At 38.2% G+C, this 18,978-nt stretch overlaps 2 protein-coding genes across 2 annotated transcripts in view; one reads left to right on the top strand and one right to left on the bottom strand.

Annotated features, from left to right (window-relative positions):
* Nucleotides 1-932: 932 nt before the first annotated feature.
* LOC113132118 (ubiquitin-conjugating enzyme E2 D4-like) lies at nt 933-3,443 on the bottom strand. The gene is made up of 7 exons (XM_026309981.1): nt 3,289-3,443; nt 2,782-2,845; nt 2,552-2,583; nt 2,132-2,209; nt 1,764-1,869; nt 1,357-1,450; nt 933-1,263 (listed from the first exon to the last, which is right to left on the bottom strand). The coding sequence occupies exons 1-7, from the start codon at nt 3,310-3,312 to the stop codon at nt 1,218-1,220; spliced, it is 444 nt and encodes a 147-aa protein (XP_026165766.1). The 5' UTR covers nt 3,313-3,443; the 3' UTR covers nt 933-1,217.
* Nucleotides 3,444-6,203: 2,760 nt separating this feature from the next.
* The window catches only part of rgs7a (regulator of G protein signaling 7a), a 39,255-nt gene continuing 26,480 nt past the window's right edge, over nt 6,204-18,978 (top strand). Inside the window, exon 1 of the mRNA XM_026309475.1 lies at nt 6,204-6,281. Within this exon, the coding sequence (XP_026165260.1) occupies nt 6,204-6,281 (78 nt within the window). The remainder of the gene's footprint in view (nt 6,282-18,978) is intronic.

Raw genomic sequence — 18,978 nt, 5'->3', positions numbered from 1 at the left:
AGTCTTTCACTGATATTTAGACCTGCTATATATGGTATTATATCATCCAAAACAGGAAACAGCCAAGCCAGTGCTAATGATGTACTATCATCATCAACGTTACTTTTCTTACTTAAACTTGAATGAAGTGAATCTAAGAAACAGCTGTGTAAGACTTCAGATTATCCCATGTCCACAACCTTAATTTGACAACTGATGCTTTCGTAAACAATGCAAAGTAATCATATTTCTGCAGTGCAACATTTCCCTAAGTCCACGTTTCTCATGTGAAAATAAAAAAGTGGATTTCTGAATTTCTGAAACTGGAGTTTTAGCTTTGACAATCGAGCCTGAAATTGAATCCGTAAAATAAACCACAATTCATTGCTCTAGTTATCCAACATGTGCCACTTCAACATCCAGAATCATTGACATCTGTGCAACTACTAGGACAACACAAGCACACACTCAACCCAGTAGAAACGATTATAGAGTCAAGTTTAAGTTACATCACAATAAACAGTACGGACATTAAATGTGTATGTCTTTCGTTAATATCAGTAGGATGAGCATTTTGCATTGTGTCATAAACATCTCTAAAGGAGACAAGAGACACAATGTGTGTACACGAGCTTCACTGGCGATAATGATAGGTTTTCTATGGAGCATTTTCTATGGAGCATTCCTTTCATTGCTAAGGCAAGACACTATAATAGCCACTATTCACATAATTAACCAGTTAGCAAATGAGGCTAAATTAAATGCAACACAAACATGAATATTAAGTTAGCCAGGAGAGAAACTGGCTTGGGTACAAGGCCTGGGCAGTAAAAAGCAAAGGGTACCATCTAGTGGTCATGTGAAAAACAAAAGCCTCATAACTGTGTCTGTATAAATTACACTGAACTCAACATTTTATTGCGGAGCAAGGTAGTTAATTTCAAAACAAATGGTAATTCACTTTTTGATCAATGCTTTTAATGCAAAACAATGCAAAAGAAATTCAGTACAGTCTTGTACAATATAAATCTGGGAAATGCCATCTCACGACTGCTAATAACAATAGCAATTATTATCATTATAATAATAATGATTCTAATTTAAGGGGAAAAAACAGTAAAAACATTTACGTCAAATAAAGTCCAAAAGTGCTTCAAGAATTTAAAACACTAGAACTAGTGTGGATGAGCACTTGAAACAGAAACCGTATAGGATGCGTCCTTGTTGTTGTCAGTCCTTCACATTGCATACCTCTGAGTCCATTCTCTGGCTACTTTGTTGTACCTAAAAAGAAAATACGTACAGAATAGATTTCTAAAGAATAGCTAACTGTGTTAGGGATTTCCATGTGACAAATTCTTTGGTTTTCGTACTCACTTTTGTCTGTCTGATTTGTAGATGTGTGCAATGTCTGGGACTAGAGGATCATCTGGGTTCGGGTCACACAGCAAGGAACATATGGATAATAAAACTGAGGAAAAACAAAGAAAGACATCTTAGTTAATTCTCCATTAACCAATTTAAATACAAATGGTCAGGCTTTGATTTCAATTATACTATACAAAAGTTGTAATTTCACAATTCTGGCAGAGGTACACAACATCACTGCTTTGGTATGTTTGAGACAAGGCAACATCCCATTCTTTCATATTTCCTACGATATTATATTTTGGCCCTACTTCTTATGTTACTGTCAAATTACATTTAAAAAAATCTATCTCCTCATGACTTCAAAGTAAATCTTTGATATCAGTCAGCTATGAGTTGCTGAAGAAATTAGTTACCTTTTGACACAGTAAGTGCAGGTGACCACTGTGACCTCAAGATGTCCAGGCAGATGCTACCATTGCTGTTTATGTTTGGGTGATAGATTTTTGTTGTAAAGGCAACCTATGGAAATAACACACCAAGCAGAAATAGGTAAAATAATCTGTTTTTCAAAGTGGATTCTAAACTTTGTTAGGGTCTCTGTCAAAGGATATATTTCTAAAAATGACCACTGATTTCCTGATTAGAACTGCATCAAACAACTATTTTCTTTACTAATTAATTATTTGTTCAATAAATTGTAACAAAATACCTAAACAAGGTAATTCTAAAAAATAATGCACTTTTCAGCTGCAGTATCAAGCTATAAGATAAATAATCTTACCTTTGGTGGTTTAAAGGGATAGTCAGTGGGGAAATGGACTGATAAGAAGAATACTCCTCCATGATATGGACTGTCATTCTGAAACAGAGGGATACATTATTTTGAAGTTTTGCCTACAATTGCACCAATATGGTATAAAATGTTATTTACTGTGAGAGAACAACCCTACATTTATAAAATGATTTGTCATTCACTATTTAAGATTTCTCCTCTTTAAATTAAGACATTACAGCATATTCCCTATTGCCTTAGTAATGCCATAGGCTTCAGTCACACTACCCTGGGATAGAGTGTGCTAGTCTGTGCTGTAGATACATAATAGAAAGGACTGTAAAGTCAACATAAAACACTATTGTCTAGAGATCCAGAAGCAGCATGGCTTAGAAAAAAATCCAGGAAACTAATCCAGAAAAAGCTTACTGGTCCCGTGATGGTAGCTTGCCAGTGAAACACTAAAGGAAACAAAGATAAAGAAAATCTGTGTGAACATTATTTAGTCAAGGCTTCATACACACAAATGAATTACACTGAAGCACACTCCAGAGAGCACAACAATTTAACACAGCAGTGGCAGATTACAGGATCAAAACCTAAGTAATAAAATAATAAGAGGATCATAAAGATGTCATCAGGAATATATTCACACTTACTGTCTTCCCCTACAGGTCCAGCTGAACATGAAGCTGGAGGATCCCTCTGAAGGTCATTTAACTCCTGTAACAAACAACAGTTTAAGGCCACTGAGGAGCATTGCTTTTAGAAACTAAGGTTGGCCAACTACAAATGGAAACCTCGGAAAATGAAAATATGTTGAAGAGTAGCCAGAATCAGAAGTTAAAATGATTTCACGCTGCTGATTCACTGAGCCAACTTCAGCTTGCAGCCAAGTTAGCTAACTTAACTTATACTGCTTAAAAAGCTGCCGTCTGTGTAATGTCATCGCCATTGGTAGCAGTAAGACACTCGCTGGCAATTAAAGCAGTGCAGAGAATTAATTACTTCTATCAGTTACAGATCGTTCGTACAATAATTTCGATGTTAGACTAGCAAACATGCTAGTAGCTACATGACTGACATTACAGACATTTCCAAGTCGCTACAGCCATTTCTGTAAGGTTAACTATATCGTTACATTAAAAAATTACTGATATTCATACCTTCTGAATTCTTTTCAAAGCCATGGGAAATCTATCAGACAGGAAAAGAGAAGATACGCTGTTAACTTTGACAGCTGTCAGCTATAACTACGCTCACTTTAAGCCGACTCCCTGTTTGTTTTGAAAAACCGATTACTCCGTTTGTTTCCGCGTTTTTGTTCAGCAAAGAATGACCCGGTGCATTGTGGGATTTGGCGTTTTAAAATGTGCCACTTAAAGGGACCGTTCAACGTAATAGGTTATCTTATATATGCACTTACAAAGGTAAAACCTTTACTGTAAAACTAAACTTATTTGAACACATTTGTAAAAAAAAAAAAAAAAAAAAAGGGCCACATAAAATATATATGGGATAATGGGCTACATCGTAGGCCATCAAACATTTAGTGACAAATGTGTTAATTGTGAAAAAAACAAACAAACAAACAAAAACAATCACATAGTATACTGTCTGAGAAACTTAACCACCCCTCTTTTTGCAACTGTGAATTACACCAGACATTCTCCAAAGCTATTATATTTAAATTAAGACATCACAGGTAATCAATAGTCTATGACCCTAGACTGAATTAGTTGGATATATGCTTGTCTGGGGAACTCTATTAACTCAATTTACAGCATCAAAGACAATGGCATTCTGTTCTATGAGTGACCACCATTATGACTGATGTCTAACCTTTAAGGAACAGTAATGAGATATTGCTGGCTTAGCGCCACCCAGTTAAATACTGAAAAACATGACCTAAGACTGATTGGAGGAAAATGTTTTTCTTGTGTGTAATGGCTCTAACTATCTTTACAGGGGAACATTTTAAGACGTAGTGTTGATGGAAGAGGTGGATGACATACTGCTACTTAAAAACAAGAAGAGGCAAGGAAAGTTTTTGTTTGTTTGTTTTTTTGGTATTGGACCTTTCCATCATCCCAGGAAATAAACAGGAAATAAACATGCAGCAGAGAATATAATTAGTTTAAGAGAGGTTTACAATTAAGTCGTTGTGTTGAATAAGGTCAACCTTCTCTGTTATTTCCCAATAAACAGATGATAAGAAACCAAAAAGAATGCAAAGAAAAGATTAAATTAGGTTTGTATAATAACTTACGTTCACAAATTGTTTAGATAGGTAATAAGTAAACAATGACACAATTTCACAAAACTTTCTGTTAAATACATGTAAAGAATTGAATAAAATATCTTATTTTATGCAGGTAAACAAAAAAAAATCTGCTCCTATTCAATGAAATAATTGCTGTTTCTTTGGGATAAAAATTCTGCTAAAGTTTAGTAGAAAACAAACAGCTCGCTGACCTTGAAGGTTCATTGTAACTTTTTCTTGAGTGAAATAATAAAGCCGGATAAAATATTCAAGTAAAGCTTAAGTACCTCAGAGCTGTATGTACCAACCAATGTACTTGATGTTTTTACACTTTAGATAGTAATTTACCACCTTAAGTTCGATAGCAGCACTGTTATATAAATATAAATAATATTAAATCAAATCTGTGCTCTACTGTGTCCCCTTTTTCACTTTTGTTAAGATATTAATATACACCAAGTCTTTCCTATCTGGACCTAGCTCTCAGAGCTAGAATATCACTGCAGTGCAGTTTGAGCAAGATAAAATATCTGTATGTCTCCAAAACGGGTTGTAATTTATTCCTCACACGCGATTGGCCATAGATCGATGCGCGTTCACGGGGCTCCGAGGTGGCGCGCTCTTGCTTGTGAGCATCGTTTGGAGAAGAGGAGAGGTAGAGACAGAGAGCTGTATGTACCACACCAAGTCTTCGCCGAATGTCTGCCTCTTCATTATTCATTGCCAATGAATAATCCTCGCATTCCTATGTCTGCCAGTTGACATACTGAAGGCGAAGGACCACGCTTCCACCTCTGCAAGGATTCAGGAGTCCTATAGCGGGCTGTGTGTTTTTTCAGGTAAACCCCCCTTCTCCTCCGGTGACCGATGTCGCGGTGTTTGTGTATTTACGCGCTATTCGTGATTAAGAAGAGTGGACGACAACGGGCGCGGGCGTTGCGCGGTAGCTGTCCAAGGTGCTGAAACGTGCAGGGGCTGGTGGTAAGGGAAACACTATAGTAGAGCTAACGGCCTCATGTCAAGAGCAGGTTACATGACTTCGCTGTTCGCATGCTATAGGCGATGTAGTGTTGCAGACTAAACCTCCCAGGGTTGTCGAGTGGATGTCGTGAGGGGGAAGACACACTGATGAAGCTGTAACATGCATGTGATATTCGTTACATTGTACAGTCTTGCACGTTTTGACAATGGCTGCTCTTCCCGAATGGATGTATCTAAGCTGCACTGTAGTAGCCCACCTCCTCCAGGGACGGTGTGTTGTTTTACTGCATTTGCCGTTGACAGGGTCCGTGCCTTCACTTTACCTTCCCATTGCAATCTTAGGATGTACCTATAGTAGGTGCCATGTAGGACGTGAGAAGTGCTGCTGAATCCTCTCATGTCAACAAACAGGAAAAGGTTATCACTGTTTCAGACACTGATTTTGACTTGAGATCTGAGGAAAGAGTGATAGTAATCCTACACTGTAGCTGTCCCTGCTCTTCACGTTGAACTTTTGCCCCATTCATTGGGAATTCACATTGTACCAGTAGCCATATCTTGTGCAAAATGTAATGTATGTATAAAGTTTTCATTAAAAAATGTCCTTGTCGAGCCCTTGTGAAATGTGAAAATGTGTAGCAGAGTAGAAGCGGTGCACATCTGTTCCATGTGGAAACGTCAGATCTGTTGAAATGTGATCCAGACCAGAAGTTATGTAAATTGTTAGTGGAGGTGAAGCACATTCAGGTACCATTGTTCTTATAATGAACCCAAATACCCACTCTGTTCACAACAGGAGCACCTGACATTTCCTGTGGCAGATTTACTTACTGGATCATGGCACAGACCAACAGCGGTGGGCAGGGGACCAACGGGGTAGCGGATGAGTCCCCCAACATGATAGTGTACAGAAAGGTAAGGCAGCTGCTATTTTTAGTCTGCTTGCGCGCGCGTGTGTGTATGTGTGTTTCTGAGTGTGAGTCTCTCTGACAATGAGCTGTGCAATTGAAAATGCTAATATGAATCACAAGACGGTGTTCTTGTGACATGGTTGATTTAGGATTGTAATGCTTGATGAGAGCATGGAGAGAACATGCAGTTTTTTTTTCTCACAAAACATGCATAACATCAGTGTAGATTCACACACACACATACATACATATATAAACGCAGTGGGACACACTGACAAGCATGCACACATTTTCCAGTTAAACCATCAGTGTTTATTGCTAATATGTTGGAGGATGCCTCTTTAACTGACACCAAAAGGAAGCCAACAGCCTTTAAAGCATTGTTCATTACACTGCTAGTGGTGTATTTCTTTGCTGTTAAATCTGTTATTACATTAGTGAATTCGAGAAAGGGAGGGAAATGAAATGGCCAACTGCTGAGACACCTTAATCCAGTACTGCCCCAAACATCAACCAGATTAATGAAATAATTATCTGCAGGGAAGATAACATTTGCTTACTGTGAGGCTGGAGGTTCAATGATAGTTTCCTGTGGAAACATTAAGGGTGAAACTTTGCTATACAAGAACATGCCATCATAACTACTAAGATTTGGTTGCAATCTTTTCTTATCCCTGGACAAAAACAGCTAAATTTAATATTAACCTACAAATTAGCCACTTTGAAAATTGCTTTTGTTGCCATCAGTAGAGGACTCTGTTCCCAGGCTGCAATAATTTGGGAATTTGTGTGATCAGTTTCAATGTAAACCTGTTCCACCTTGCTGTATGTGTTATATTTTTTGCACAGAAAATCAATGCCTAATTCAGTTAAAGCACATATCATTATTCCATAATTAAGTATAGCTGGATTCCTAGCTCACAATGTCCTGTGAATTCATTAAACATGAAGTATCACACCAGAGCAACAGCAGCTGCATGTATGTGAATGTAACAGGCTGATGTGCAATAAAGTGTTTTATTTCACTCTCACATGCACCAATGAAGTGATCATTTTCTCATCTTACTTGTGGATGACTCAAGCATTGAGTGAATTTCTTCATTTCATTCTCTTCACCCCTCAGCGACTGCTCCCATTCCATCTGCGACAGCTCCTGCACACCAGGAAGAGGATACGCTTAGCATGATATCATAGATTGACGGTCTTTGATAGCACTCACAGTGTGTTAGGCAATATTACTGCCAGTGTGGGACAAGATTTGCTGGAAGTGTCGCTATGCTTGTAACAGAAAGGAGGGCTTACTATTTTCTAAGTCACATTTTTTAAAAATCTCCTTCCAAAGCAAGACAGCAGGATTGTAAACTAGATAGCTCATAAAGTAGGCAAAATATTGAGGCTAAAGGAGGTGGATATATGTGACGGGTTTTGTAAGTTTTATTATGCATTATTCATTTCATTTTAATATGAATCAGTGTCAAAGTATGCTGAGGCATGAAAACTAGTTGCATTCTGTATAAAAGCATTAAATATTGACTTGAGGTCTTTTTAACTATTCAGTTATATGCAGTCTTACTTTCTCTTGCTTTTTCAATCATACTAGGAAGGGTCTATAGACCCAATACAAGCACAATAAAGAAAAACATCCTTAGCCTGTGCATATATTTTGCAGTTTTACTTACAGCAACCCAAAAATTAAATTACATATTTTCATATTTTTTATTATTATCTTTCATTTGGGTGAATTTAGATTTAAGGAGTTGTTTGTTCTAAAATGTTTCATCAGATTAATATCTTAGTCATGGAAGTTTTGATACATCATTCCCTCCTTCACTTCTCAGCACTTGACCACGCATCACACACACAGCTTGGCTCTGTACACTGACTGACCCAGATAGACAGCAGCATGAAAGGACATGGTGAAGGCAACAAGGATGACACTGTGTTTCTGAAGTGTGTTTAACTCAAACTGCAATTGGAAGAGCCATGTCTGTAGAAGTGTGGAAACAGCCCGGACGAACAGGTGTCCCAAATGCTTTTCCGATAGAGATGACTTGGCAGAGGTGTTGCAACCCACACTGACTCAGATGAAATGAAAGTGGAAAACATGCTTTTATGTTCTGTCTTGCTGCTCAGATTTCTTGTAGAGCAATATGTGAAAACACTTGATTTTAAGCAACCAGATCTATTAAAGAGCTGACAATGTGCTAGTAGTGTATAGTAGTAGAAGGATTATGTAATATAAGCAGAGGGAGTTTTATGGTTGAGGACAGTAGATAGTGGTTTGATAGTCTTTCCACTGGGACCATAACTACATCCTTTCACTCTCAATCTTTCTTTCTCCCTGACCCAGCCACCCCTCCTTTCCTGTCATTAACGTCTAATGAAAATGGATGGGTGAGCTGAGGTGTTGACCTGATTGTTGTGGAGATGTGTGCAGCGATGTCTGTTTTTCTAAAGAATGCACACGCAAGCACTTATCCTGAATGTTTATATAGATGTATTGAAATGTAAAAGCACAGGCACACATCTACAAACACATACAACTGGCTTTGAGATCAACTGATTTACTGTCAACAGTTGCTGGTGACCCTGAAAACGTCATCACTCACTATATGAATCTGGTGACCTGTCCAATATGCAACCTGCCTCTCACTCAGTGCCAGTGGGAATCAGCTCCAACCGACCCCCCTTGATCCTCTAAAGGATAAGTGGGTGCAGCTAATGGATGTATGGGTGGATGGACTGAATACAAGGAAGACACTAACAAGTATGTAGTGTATCAAAACATGTCAAAGAATGCTGACTAAATAGATTCAGTGGACCAGGATATAAAAGGCTTGGTGATGTCTTACTGCTCAAACACTAACCACGTCAGGCCAATATCAAGTGTTCTGTATCCTTGCATAGTTTTTCGTGGCTGCTCACATGTGTTCACCATGAGTAATGCATGTGTGTATGCTGTATGTAGGGCAAATGTTACTAAAAGAAAGTCCTGAATTTTTTATGCAAGCCTAAAACAGCTCTGGCAAAGTTTATAGCCACTCCGCATGAGGAGGAAACATCTTCTCTCACCATCCACTGCATTCTGGGTGTTCACTATTATGTTAATGTCTGTATGTACGCTTGACACCAAAATATGAAGGAGAACATGCAAGCTCCCCACAGAAAGGTCTCAGGTTGAGCATGATTCAAACTCAGAACCTTCTTGGTGGACAAAACAGCATCAACCAGCCAAGTGAAAAAAATTCTTAAGATGAGTTCAAAGGCTGGAAACACAGTTAACAATGTGAAATACTGTCATTTACCAGACACCCACCTTTACAACCTTACCTACTGTTAGTGACCCATTTTCCCTTACAAATACGACAGTAATTTGGCACAGGTTTTATATGTCACAAGATAAAATGTGAGGTATTCCTTGTTTAAAAATGTTGTGTTGCTTCCTCCCACCACAGAAATTTGGCAAAACCTGTTAAACACTGTAAAAAATGCTCATCTTCACCAGTTGTTTGACAAAATTCCACTCACAAATTTACTTCTATGAAGATTTTACACAGGGAATAGAGTTTAGAGACAGAATTGAGTTTAACTTATTTAAATGAAAGATTCAATAATTTGCCTTACAACAGTGACAGAGTTTCCAGTAGTTTCTAGAGAAAAAATAATTTTATCCACACAAAATAACTAGTTAAGATTACATTTATTGCAGTATACTGTAACCACTGGAGTCTGTATTTTCCTCTGTGGTAGTATTTGACAGCTGATCCACCAGCCCACTCTTATTTACATCTGAGCTGTCGACGGACATACAGTAATTGTTCCTCCAGCAGCCAGTTTGGCCTCTGTCTCTGCGTAAAGCCATTAATCCTGTATCCCATTGTTTGGTTCTGCTCTGTTTTTTCCCTATTGAGCACATGCAAAATTCAATGACACTGTCATTGTTATCTTGAGTCGATATAGAAGAGTACTGTTTTACATTCTGGTGTTTACATAAATGTTGGTACTGTGCATCTCTGGATTAACAGTTCCCTGGTACAACTTACTCTTTACTGCAGATAACATAACTCATAGTGTGAGTTCTTACACATTTCACTGCTTTACAGCATGTAAACTAATTAACTGTAGGTATTATGACCAAATCATGTATGATGATAATTGAATATACAGCCTCAAGTATATCTACAGACACCTTTAGGTATTTAACTTGACAAAATGATTTATGTCATGTTTATAACTCTGACTTCATTTAGTTTAATAAACATGTTTCAATATTTATGTAGGAAATACCAACGAATCAACTGTGCATTTATGGGTCTTAGACTGCTCTCAGCCCAGAATGGCTAGTGCATATAACAGGAATTGCCCTCTGAGAATAATAATGGTCAATGGGAAAGTCAAAAAAATTATTATTTGTTTATGTGCCTTCCTTCTTAGAATGGTAGCATTCACTCTGTGCTTTCAGCTTTAGGGAACTCCATCCTTTTCACTTCTGAAAAGGGTGTTTCACCTTGAGATTTGAACCATTCCCTCTTAAGGTGACTCTAATGAAGTAATGAACAAACACAAATAACAAACAGTGCAAAGGTATTAGTGCATGCTATTGATTTGTCAATTGATTAAGTGGTTGTGTACAAGAGATCATTTTGCAGGAACAAGACTTTCACTCTCCTCTGCATCACTGCAACACACCAGTAATACAGTACTGTTTGATGATGCATAACTGCAGCCATTATTAATACAGATTCTTGTTTTAGACTACTGCAGAGATCTTGTCATTGGAGAGCATTTTCAATCCAAGCCTAATCTGCATCTGTTAAATCTCCTATATATCAGCCTGCACTGTTATCAATACAATTTCCCAACCATCCTACGTTGTTCATGAGTCATAAAGCAGCAGGAACTGAATACATTTTCAGCTTTTTCTCAGTTAAGTGCCAGATTGAAGGGTTCTCGTACTGCCTGTCTCCCTCAATCTGTAATCAGAAGATCAGTAAGACTGGGAGAAAGAGGGAAAGAGGGGGTTGAGGTGGGATGATCTATAATTGCCAGATCAGAGAGAAATCTTTGTGTGTGAAGTATGGCTCTTTGTATGTCAGCCTGCCAGCCAGGCAATTTCTTTTGCTGTGTATGAAAACATGCATGTTCTTTTTTACACACACAGTTGAGGGAAAGTGTGGGTGTTTGGCAGACACTGTTGGACAGAAAATTGCCATTTCTGGCTCTGTTTTAATTCATTTTGTCAGTATTTGCTGATGTTAAGACCGAAATGTCAATTAGAGGAGCTGGCATTAGTGACACGTGCTACAGTTGATAGTACTGTAGTTCTGGGTGCTAAGCGTACCCATGCAGCTGTGCTGCATCATGTCACAATTTAATGTATAAGTTTCCTAAATACCATAAAAGACTGGAGGTTTTCTTGAGAACACCAATTTAAGAATGTGTACAGTACAGTTTATATTGGTAGTTCATTCTCTTTAGCCCTATGTTTGGTGTTCAGAGACAATATGAATTGATGAGGAATTATCAGAGAAGAAGAAACAGACAGACAGAGTTTACTGTATATACAGCAGGTGGCACTCTCACAAGAAGTTAGAACTGTGACTACCTTTTATTACTCATTAGTACTCTGTTGTTAAAAGGTTAGCAAGATAAATATACTCATCTGTCTATTTACCATGAAGCTGGAGACAGAAAATTGTAAGCGGAGTTTAACAGTTAAAATCAGGATAAAAGGCTAGATCTGCTCTTTTCAAAGGTAATGAAATCTTCCTACAGCTGCATCTAAAGCTCATTAATTAACATGCTGTGCATACTTGTAAGGAATGAGAATTAATGTGACAATTAGTAAGCTGTATGTGTGTTATTTTGCATAACCTTAAATCATCATTGCTAGTTGATAGTTGATAGTTGCATAAGATAAAAAAAATTGTTTCATACATAAAATCAAAAATAATGTTATTTGATGTAGCCCAGCTTGTGATAGATGAAAATTTAATACTGGACTGGACTGGCACTGGGTGATGATTTGGGCTGCTCTGCAAAGACAGTGAAAAGATACTTAGGCCTGTCTTGCTCTAAGCTCTCCTCTCTGTATATGTCTGCTGGAGTCTTTAGTCTTGTCTGTTAGGGTTATATAAGGGCCTAAGGAAGCCTGGGCATTAAGATAGAGGCTGACTCAGGCTTTGGCTCTGTCTGGTCATTTAATTCCAGCTCAACATTTTGCAAAAGATTATAGGAGAACCCCAGACAGACTTATGAATGAATTTACTGGCATCTCTAGTGTGATGGACTTAATGAGATGCTCAGTTAGGGTTACAAAGAATAAGAGAAAATGAGAGGTAACATGTAGAGGGAAACAGAGTGACCGGTATATCTGAATTCTTTGCTAAATTTCTCTGTATTCATCACACGTTGGTTATGTGTCTATGCATCTGTCAAAAACATCTAAATCATCTGCCCTTATTCTCACCTTGTTTATATCTCCACCTGTGCTCTCCTGACTCTTTATCTCTACATACACTATCTACATCTCAAGTGTGTCCATGCAGCCTCTCCCTCTAATGCACTTCCCAGTTGTTTCTGCTGACGGTTTGTTCCTTCCTGCACACAGTCCATCTATGCTGTACAAATTTCCAGCCTGCTTGTTTCTGTGCATTGACGTGTTAAATTTTGTTTCTGTTTGTTGTAGAAAGTAGATATTCTGTCTGCTTCTTATTTTGCAATTTTGCAGTTTCAAATATTTTGTAACAATAAGCCTGTCTTAAATTAATTTTTATACAGGGGTCTAGGGCGTTCTTTCTTTTTTGTCTATTGTGGTGTCAGTCTGATAAGTCAAATGTAAACACTCGCAATTATTATCACATTATCAAGTGCATTTGCAATTGGGTTGTGAAGAATATTTTTTAACAAATAGACATCAGATCCATTATGTGAAACATGAACTATGACACCACTCCCTAATTGCAAAAAATTTAGTTCTGAAAATGTCAAAATGGGCTTCTCAAATCTGTGATTACATCCACTAAAACATTCTGCCAGAGGAAAATAAAATAATTGGAGGAATGTCTTTCTCCAAAACAATCAATGTATATTTCATAGCAAACCTCAAATAACTGCCAAAGCTAGAATCATATTTGCACATCAAGAGATTTCAAAAAGAAAAAAGAAATAAGAAATCTTGTTATCTTCTTGCCGAGTACTTCATGCATTACTGTAGTTTCTCTGTAGTGCATTTTGACAACTGAAGCAAGAATGTAGTCTTTCTGCAAAACATCTTTTCACTTTTCTGTCTCTGCCGCTGTCCGTCTGTCTCTGGTCTAGACTTGTGAAAACATATATCAGTCTAAGGACTTTTTTATCCCAGCTTCCCCTCACTGTCTATGTCTCACTCTGGTGTTCACACTTTGCCCTCTTCATTCCTTTCTCTTTTATTTCCCTCTCCCCCATCATTCACCTATGTCCTCTTTTGTTCAGGTTCAGATCTTTGATGTTTCTCATATACTGGCAATATCACACTAACTTTCACTCACCTGGACACACATGTGCACTCTCATTCTCTTTCCACCCCAATCCCTCTCTGCCTCCCCCAGTGTTTGGTTCCTAACCAGTGAAGCATCCATCCACCTCTGTCTGTCTGTCCCTTCCTCTCACATCCCTCGCCTCTCTTTGAAGTCATCAGAGGCCTAGCCAGAGCCCATGCCACTCCAGTCAGCTTTTATCCTCAAACAGAGAAAAAGAGAGGAATGTATTTAGATCCTGCTGCAGCACAGTCATCTCTCCTCCTGTGTGAAATGATTCACTCATGACTCATAGTTTTATTGGGAACTCTCTCTAAACAAACAACCATTGAATGTGGCATTTTCCATCCAAATTGACTGGAAATGTAACTGAGAGTGCTGGCCTGATTGTCCCCCTGCAGCTCTGTGCCTCTCTCAACAATGAGGAGTCATTCCCCCAGAAGTAATCATGTCTCAGTGATTAGCCTGCCATGACTGAGTGCCATCACGTAAATCCAATACCAGTGAAATAATAAAAGTCAAACAGCAATTGTTCCAAAGGGTACATTTTCATATGTTTCAGACATACATTTCCATTTGCCAAACAGACAGAGACACACCTTTGACTAAAACTGTTCTCATCTCATCACTGTGGCTCTGACGTACACACTCCCAGCTTGCAGGTTGTACTGCGCTGAGCGGCTTTCACCTGCAGCCTACTGAGGCTCACAGCTTCACACCATTAGTTCAGCTTAGGAAGCAGAGCCATACACAGTACAGCCTAGCCTATAAACCTCAGGCGCCATCTTGACTTGCTGTTTCTTTCTCGTTTTGTTCCTTTCTTTACAAAAATGCCGCATAATAAAGATTTCCAGCCCCAAACAAGATGTGAGCAGCTGTGGTGTAAATAACTTCACTATAGAGATGTGTCCTTATAAAAGACTAATACTTGGACAAAATAGCCCAATAATGTCATTATAATGGCAAATTTTAACTTAGTATATGTATAGGTTTATGCACGAATTCTAATATTTATATAGTTAAATTTATGTGGTTTTATATTATATTTAAATACAGGGAGGTAGGAAATTGTTTTTAATTTGAAATGTGGGCTTTAACTTAGCTTGTTGGTTATGTAATCAGAAAAACATACACTAAACAGCCTATATTAGTTTCATCTATTTTAATATTTGGAGGTGTAAAAAATGATGTCAGCTGTAAAATATGAGGAGGTAAATTGGGATCTAGGTTAAGGAAAGCCAGCCTCATTAAATGAATTCAGTCTGTTTATCTAATCTAACCAACTATGTAAACAAGATGATTAATCACAGTTATTCTAATATAGCTGGCAATGGAAATTCATATTAATATAGACTTTTCTTGAAAGTACATGTGGTTGTAATGAGAGCTGATTTTAGCCATGTTAACAATGTCAATTTATGGATGGAAATGTCAGTCTGTTGATTGGTGTACCACTTTAATCCAGACTGAAATAGCTCAATTACTATTGGCCTAATTGCCAAATTTTGAACAGGCATTTGTGTTCCCAGAGAGTGGATTATAATCACTTTGTAGTCAATGAGACATGTTTATAATCTTTTTAATACTTTGATTTATGCCTCCAAAACTAATGTCATTCCCAGCAGCCTCAGTTGTATTACTATGTTTAATGCCAGTAGCAAATTATGACATGCTAGTTACTAAACTAAGACAGCATATACCTGCTAACATTTAGCTCAAAGCAGCGCTGTTCTATGCAGCCTCATGTACCTGCTAACATGAGTGTAAGTTTACTTTTAAAACTATACAGGTGCTATACAGGCTATTACAGTCATAATACAGCTTATATGTAAAACAAAACCAACCCCAAAAATGTTCCACACATCAAAACTTCTTATCTTTGCAACCATTGTTTTATTCATCTTGGCTCTCGAGACACTGACTCCTAGTCATAGTGTCTTATCTGCTAATTGAGAGATGACATTCCTGAGGATAATGCTGTCTAGAATGGTTGTGCTTTCTCCTGCCCTCTATTTTGTTTCTGCTGTGGTGGCTGGTGGCTGTTTTGTTGGCATCCCCATGACAACCACATCAGCAGTCTGTCAAAGGCTATTATCTCAAACACTTCAACGTGTCCAGCACAAGTTAACTAGCCAAGTGACAGAACATGAGCACGTATATGTGTGTGCATGTGTGTATTGCTGTAGTTCTGTGCTGGTCGCTGGTCCATGAGTATGAGTGCACTGACTACATCACTGCAGCAAAGTTATAATAAAAACCAAAAAGAGTTTTTACAAATTTTTTTGCTGTTTTATTTTTTTCTGAGCACATTGTCTACCACTGATAAGTAGAACATATTGTATCTCAGGTTCTCTATATCTTCTTAGCTCAGCCTGTAAATCAGTGACTGGACATTAATGTTTCCCAGCAAACCCCAAACACAGATCTTGGGGACTTTTATATTGGGAGCACATCTCTTTTTTTCTGGCTATAGGGTAAATAGTGAAAAAAGACAAATTAAATAGGAAATGTTGGGAAGGGTCTTTCTTCTGTCTGCAATCGACTGATTTGATTTGTTGATATTAGCTTCTATTGCCTGTGATGTCGAGCAAGAGCTCTGTGGTAATGGAAAAGCTGCCGTTGAAGCCAGTGAGAGACGACAAGTCAGGGTAAGGATAAATATGCATGATTTGCTATTAATGAAAATACAGTCCATAAACTGCAGTTTATTTTTTCCAGCAGCCAAATTTACAATACTCCAATCCTCAAAATTGTATAGGACAACTTGACAACATTGTGACTCTTGCTAATTATGACATGCAATAATGTACATCCAACTTTAGCAATGATCTAATTTTTAAATTTTTCCCTTTTTAATTTAATGAGGTACAGTAGCTTTCAGTGTGCCTGTCTGAAGCATCACTATATTAGTGGTTTCTACCTGATGATAGTCTGAATCATGTGATGAGCGCCTGTAATTTTGGAAGGTTCAACGAAGCCTATCGTCCATCATCTTCACTGCTCTGTAGTTCAACTGTCACTTGCGTCAAACAGTCTGCCCTTATCACTTTATTGTCTATCCTGACTGTTATGTCCTCTGAAGTGTGCGTGTGTGCGTGTCATGTCCTTGTCTTGTCTCTGTTCTGCAGACTAGCGAAGGCAGAAGAATGTCAGTCTGCCAGTATCCAGCTGCTTCTCACTTATTGGTATTCGGGGCACACCAAGCCATCCAGAGTGTCTGTTGCACGTGCCAAGGAGGAATGTGGGAATTGAGGGGATAGAGAGAGGAGGAGGAGAGGCGTGAGGCCCCCTCTCTCTCATGTTATCTGGACCTAAAAATAGACAGCATCCTCCCTTCTTTTCTATTCCCAGTGCATTTCTGTTTCCATACTCAGCCACCCCCCTGTTTCTTCCTCCCTGTTTTCCTCTTGTCCTTTTCCTTTTCCTCCTTGTCTCTCTGTTTGGTCTAAGTAAACATGCTCGCTGGTGCCCAATGATTACACTGCCCAAGTGTAATGACAGAAAGTTTGAACACTAACAGGCTTGCCCTGATGGCGGATTAACTATAGGGATGATTTATTAAACTGCAATTTAATAAATATATTATAAATATAATGAATGCTATCAAAATTGCACGTAGTATCAACAATTGTTGGTTGCTAATCATGATTTGAAACTAATACCACAACATGATCTTTTAAAACCAGTCTTTTATTATTGTTTTTTTTAATCTTAAACTAGTCGATGTAGTTGTCTGTGCATGGCTGATCAGTCAAATGGGTTTGGTTTAGCTGCACATCTATACTCCTCTCTGGAAACATTAACAATTAGATAAATTGTCATGTTAATTTTTGGAAAAGGTTTGCACAATACATTTGAAAATAATGCAGCTTTCATCTTATTTTATCAACTAATTTATGACAGCACACTGTTTAAATGATGAAATCCTGGTAGGTGGGCAGGAGGGATATTGGCTTTCAGTGGATTATGTTCTAGCACATGGCCAACCTTGGCTTAGTCATCGCGCCCACTGCCCGCCCACCAAGAGGATGAGAGTGAGAGAGTGAGATTGAGAGAGAGAGAGAGAGAGACAGAGAGACCTCGCCCTGGGAACACAATCCCACCACTAACCAGGAGCAAGAGATCATAGTAGATTTAGAAATAGGAGATCAGTGTCTAGAAGACAGAGACAGCCGAAGGTAGACAGAGAAGTGAAGTGAAGGTTTTGCCTCAGGAGTACTATACCAACATGAACCAGAAACTGATATTGTATTGTATACAGCAATGTGTTTATTTCAAACACCAGTGAGTCCGTGTAAGCATGCCTTACAGGTCACCTGTATCAAAGTCTCACCATTGAACCAACTGCTCTGTCAGCATACTATCAAAAACACTATGCTTATTACTATTGTACTGCTAGAATTACGAGTGGTGCTGCAACTATGGCATATTCACATTATTGTGGAAGAACTGCTTTTATGTGCACAAGTCTGTGGTGCACCAAGCAGAGTGGGGGTGCACTGAAAGTTCAAATTTGTTGAACCGTGATCCCTGCTGCGCTGACCTTTGTGGCCACAGCCAATCACTTGTGACCACTTACCGAACTGAAAGATGGACAGAAAACTAATTAGCTTACTTGTGTTCCTGAAATTTCAGAACTGCACAATAAAAACCTGATCACACAAAAGTAATCGACCTATTCATTTGAAATATCAGAATGCAGATGCTACTGCCAGGTTTGCTATAAAAAGACTGTTACGTCTCTGAAACATGGTGATCTACTGTTAGTATCATTAGCACTGTAGCTAAGGTGGTTATATTATAAAATAAAGCGTCATTAATTGATTTTGCAAAACAAGTTGTAAACACATAACTGACATTATTATAAAGCTGTTATGATGAACGTGTGAGCAAACAGTTCCCTGGTTTCACATCAAGCTGACAAAGTACCTTTGGTGTTGTGTTTTTCCCACCCAACAAATAAGGTAAATATTTGGCAGCTAACTTTTTCATTGAAAACAGCTGCCTGCTACAGCTGGACATTAATTTAATAGGACTGATGAGAGTGAACCAAAACAGTAACACTGCAGATGGGAAAACCAAAACAATGAGCTGAAAAATGCTAAAATGCTTTGTAGGATAGGGGCCTTGCCAAGTTGGGTGAATAAATAATATGTTCATTTACTATTTACTGTCAGATAGATA

The sequence above is a fragment of the Mastacembelus armatus genome, chromosome 15 (genome assembly GCF_900324485.2).
Source record: "Mastacembelus armatus chromosome 15, fMasArm1.2, whole genome shotgun sequence".
Classification (NCBI taxonomy): domain Eukaryota; kingdom Metazoa; phylum Chordata; class Actinopteri; order Synbranchiformes; family Mastacembelidae; genus Mastacembelus; species Mastacembelus armatus.
This window is presented reverse-complemented; position numbering and strand designations above follow the sequence as displayed.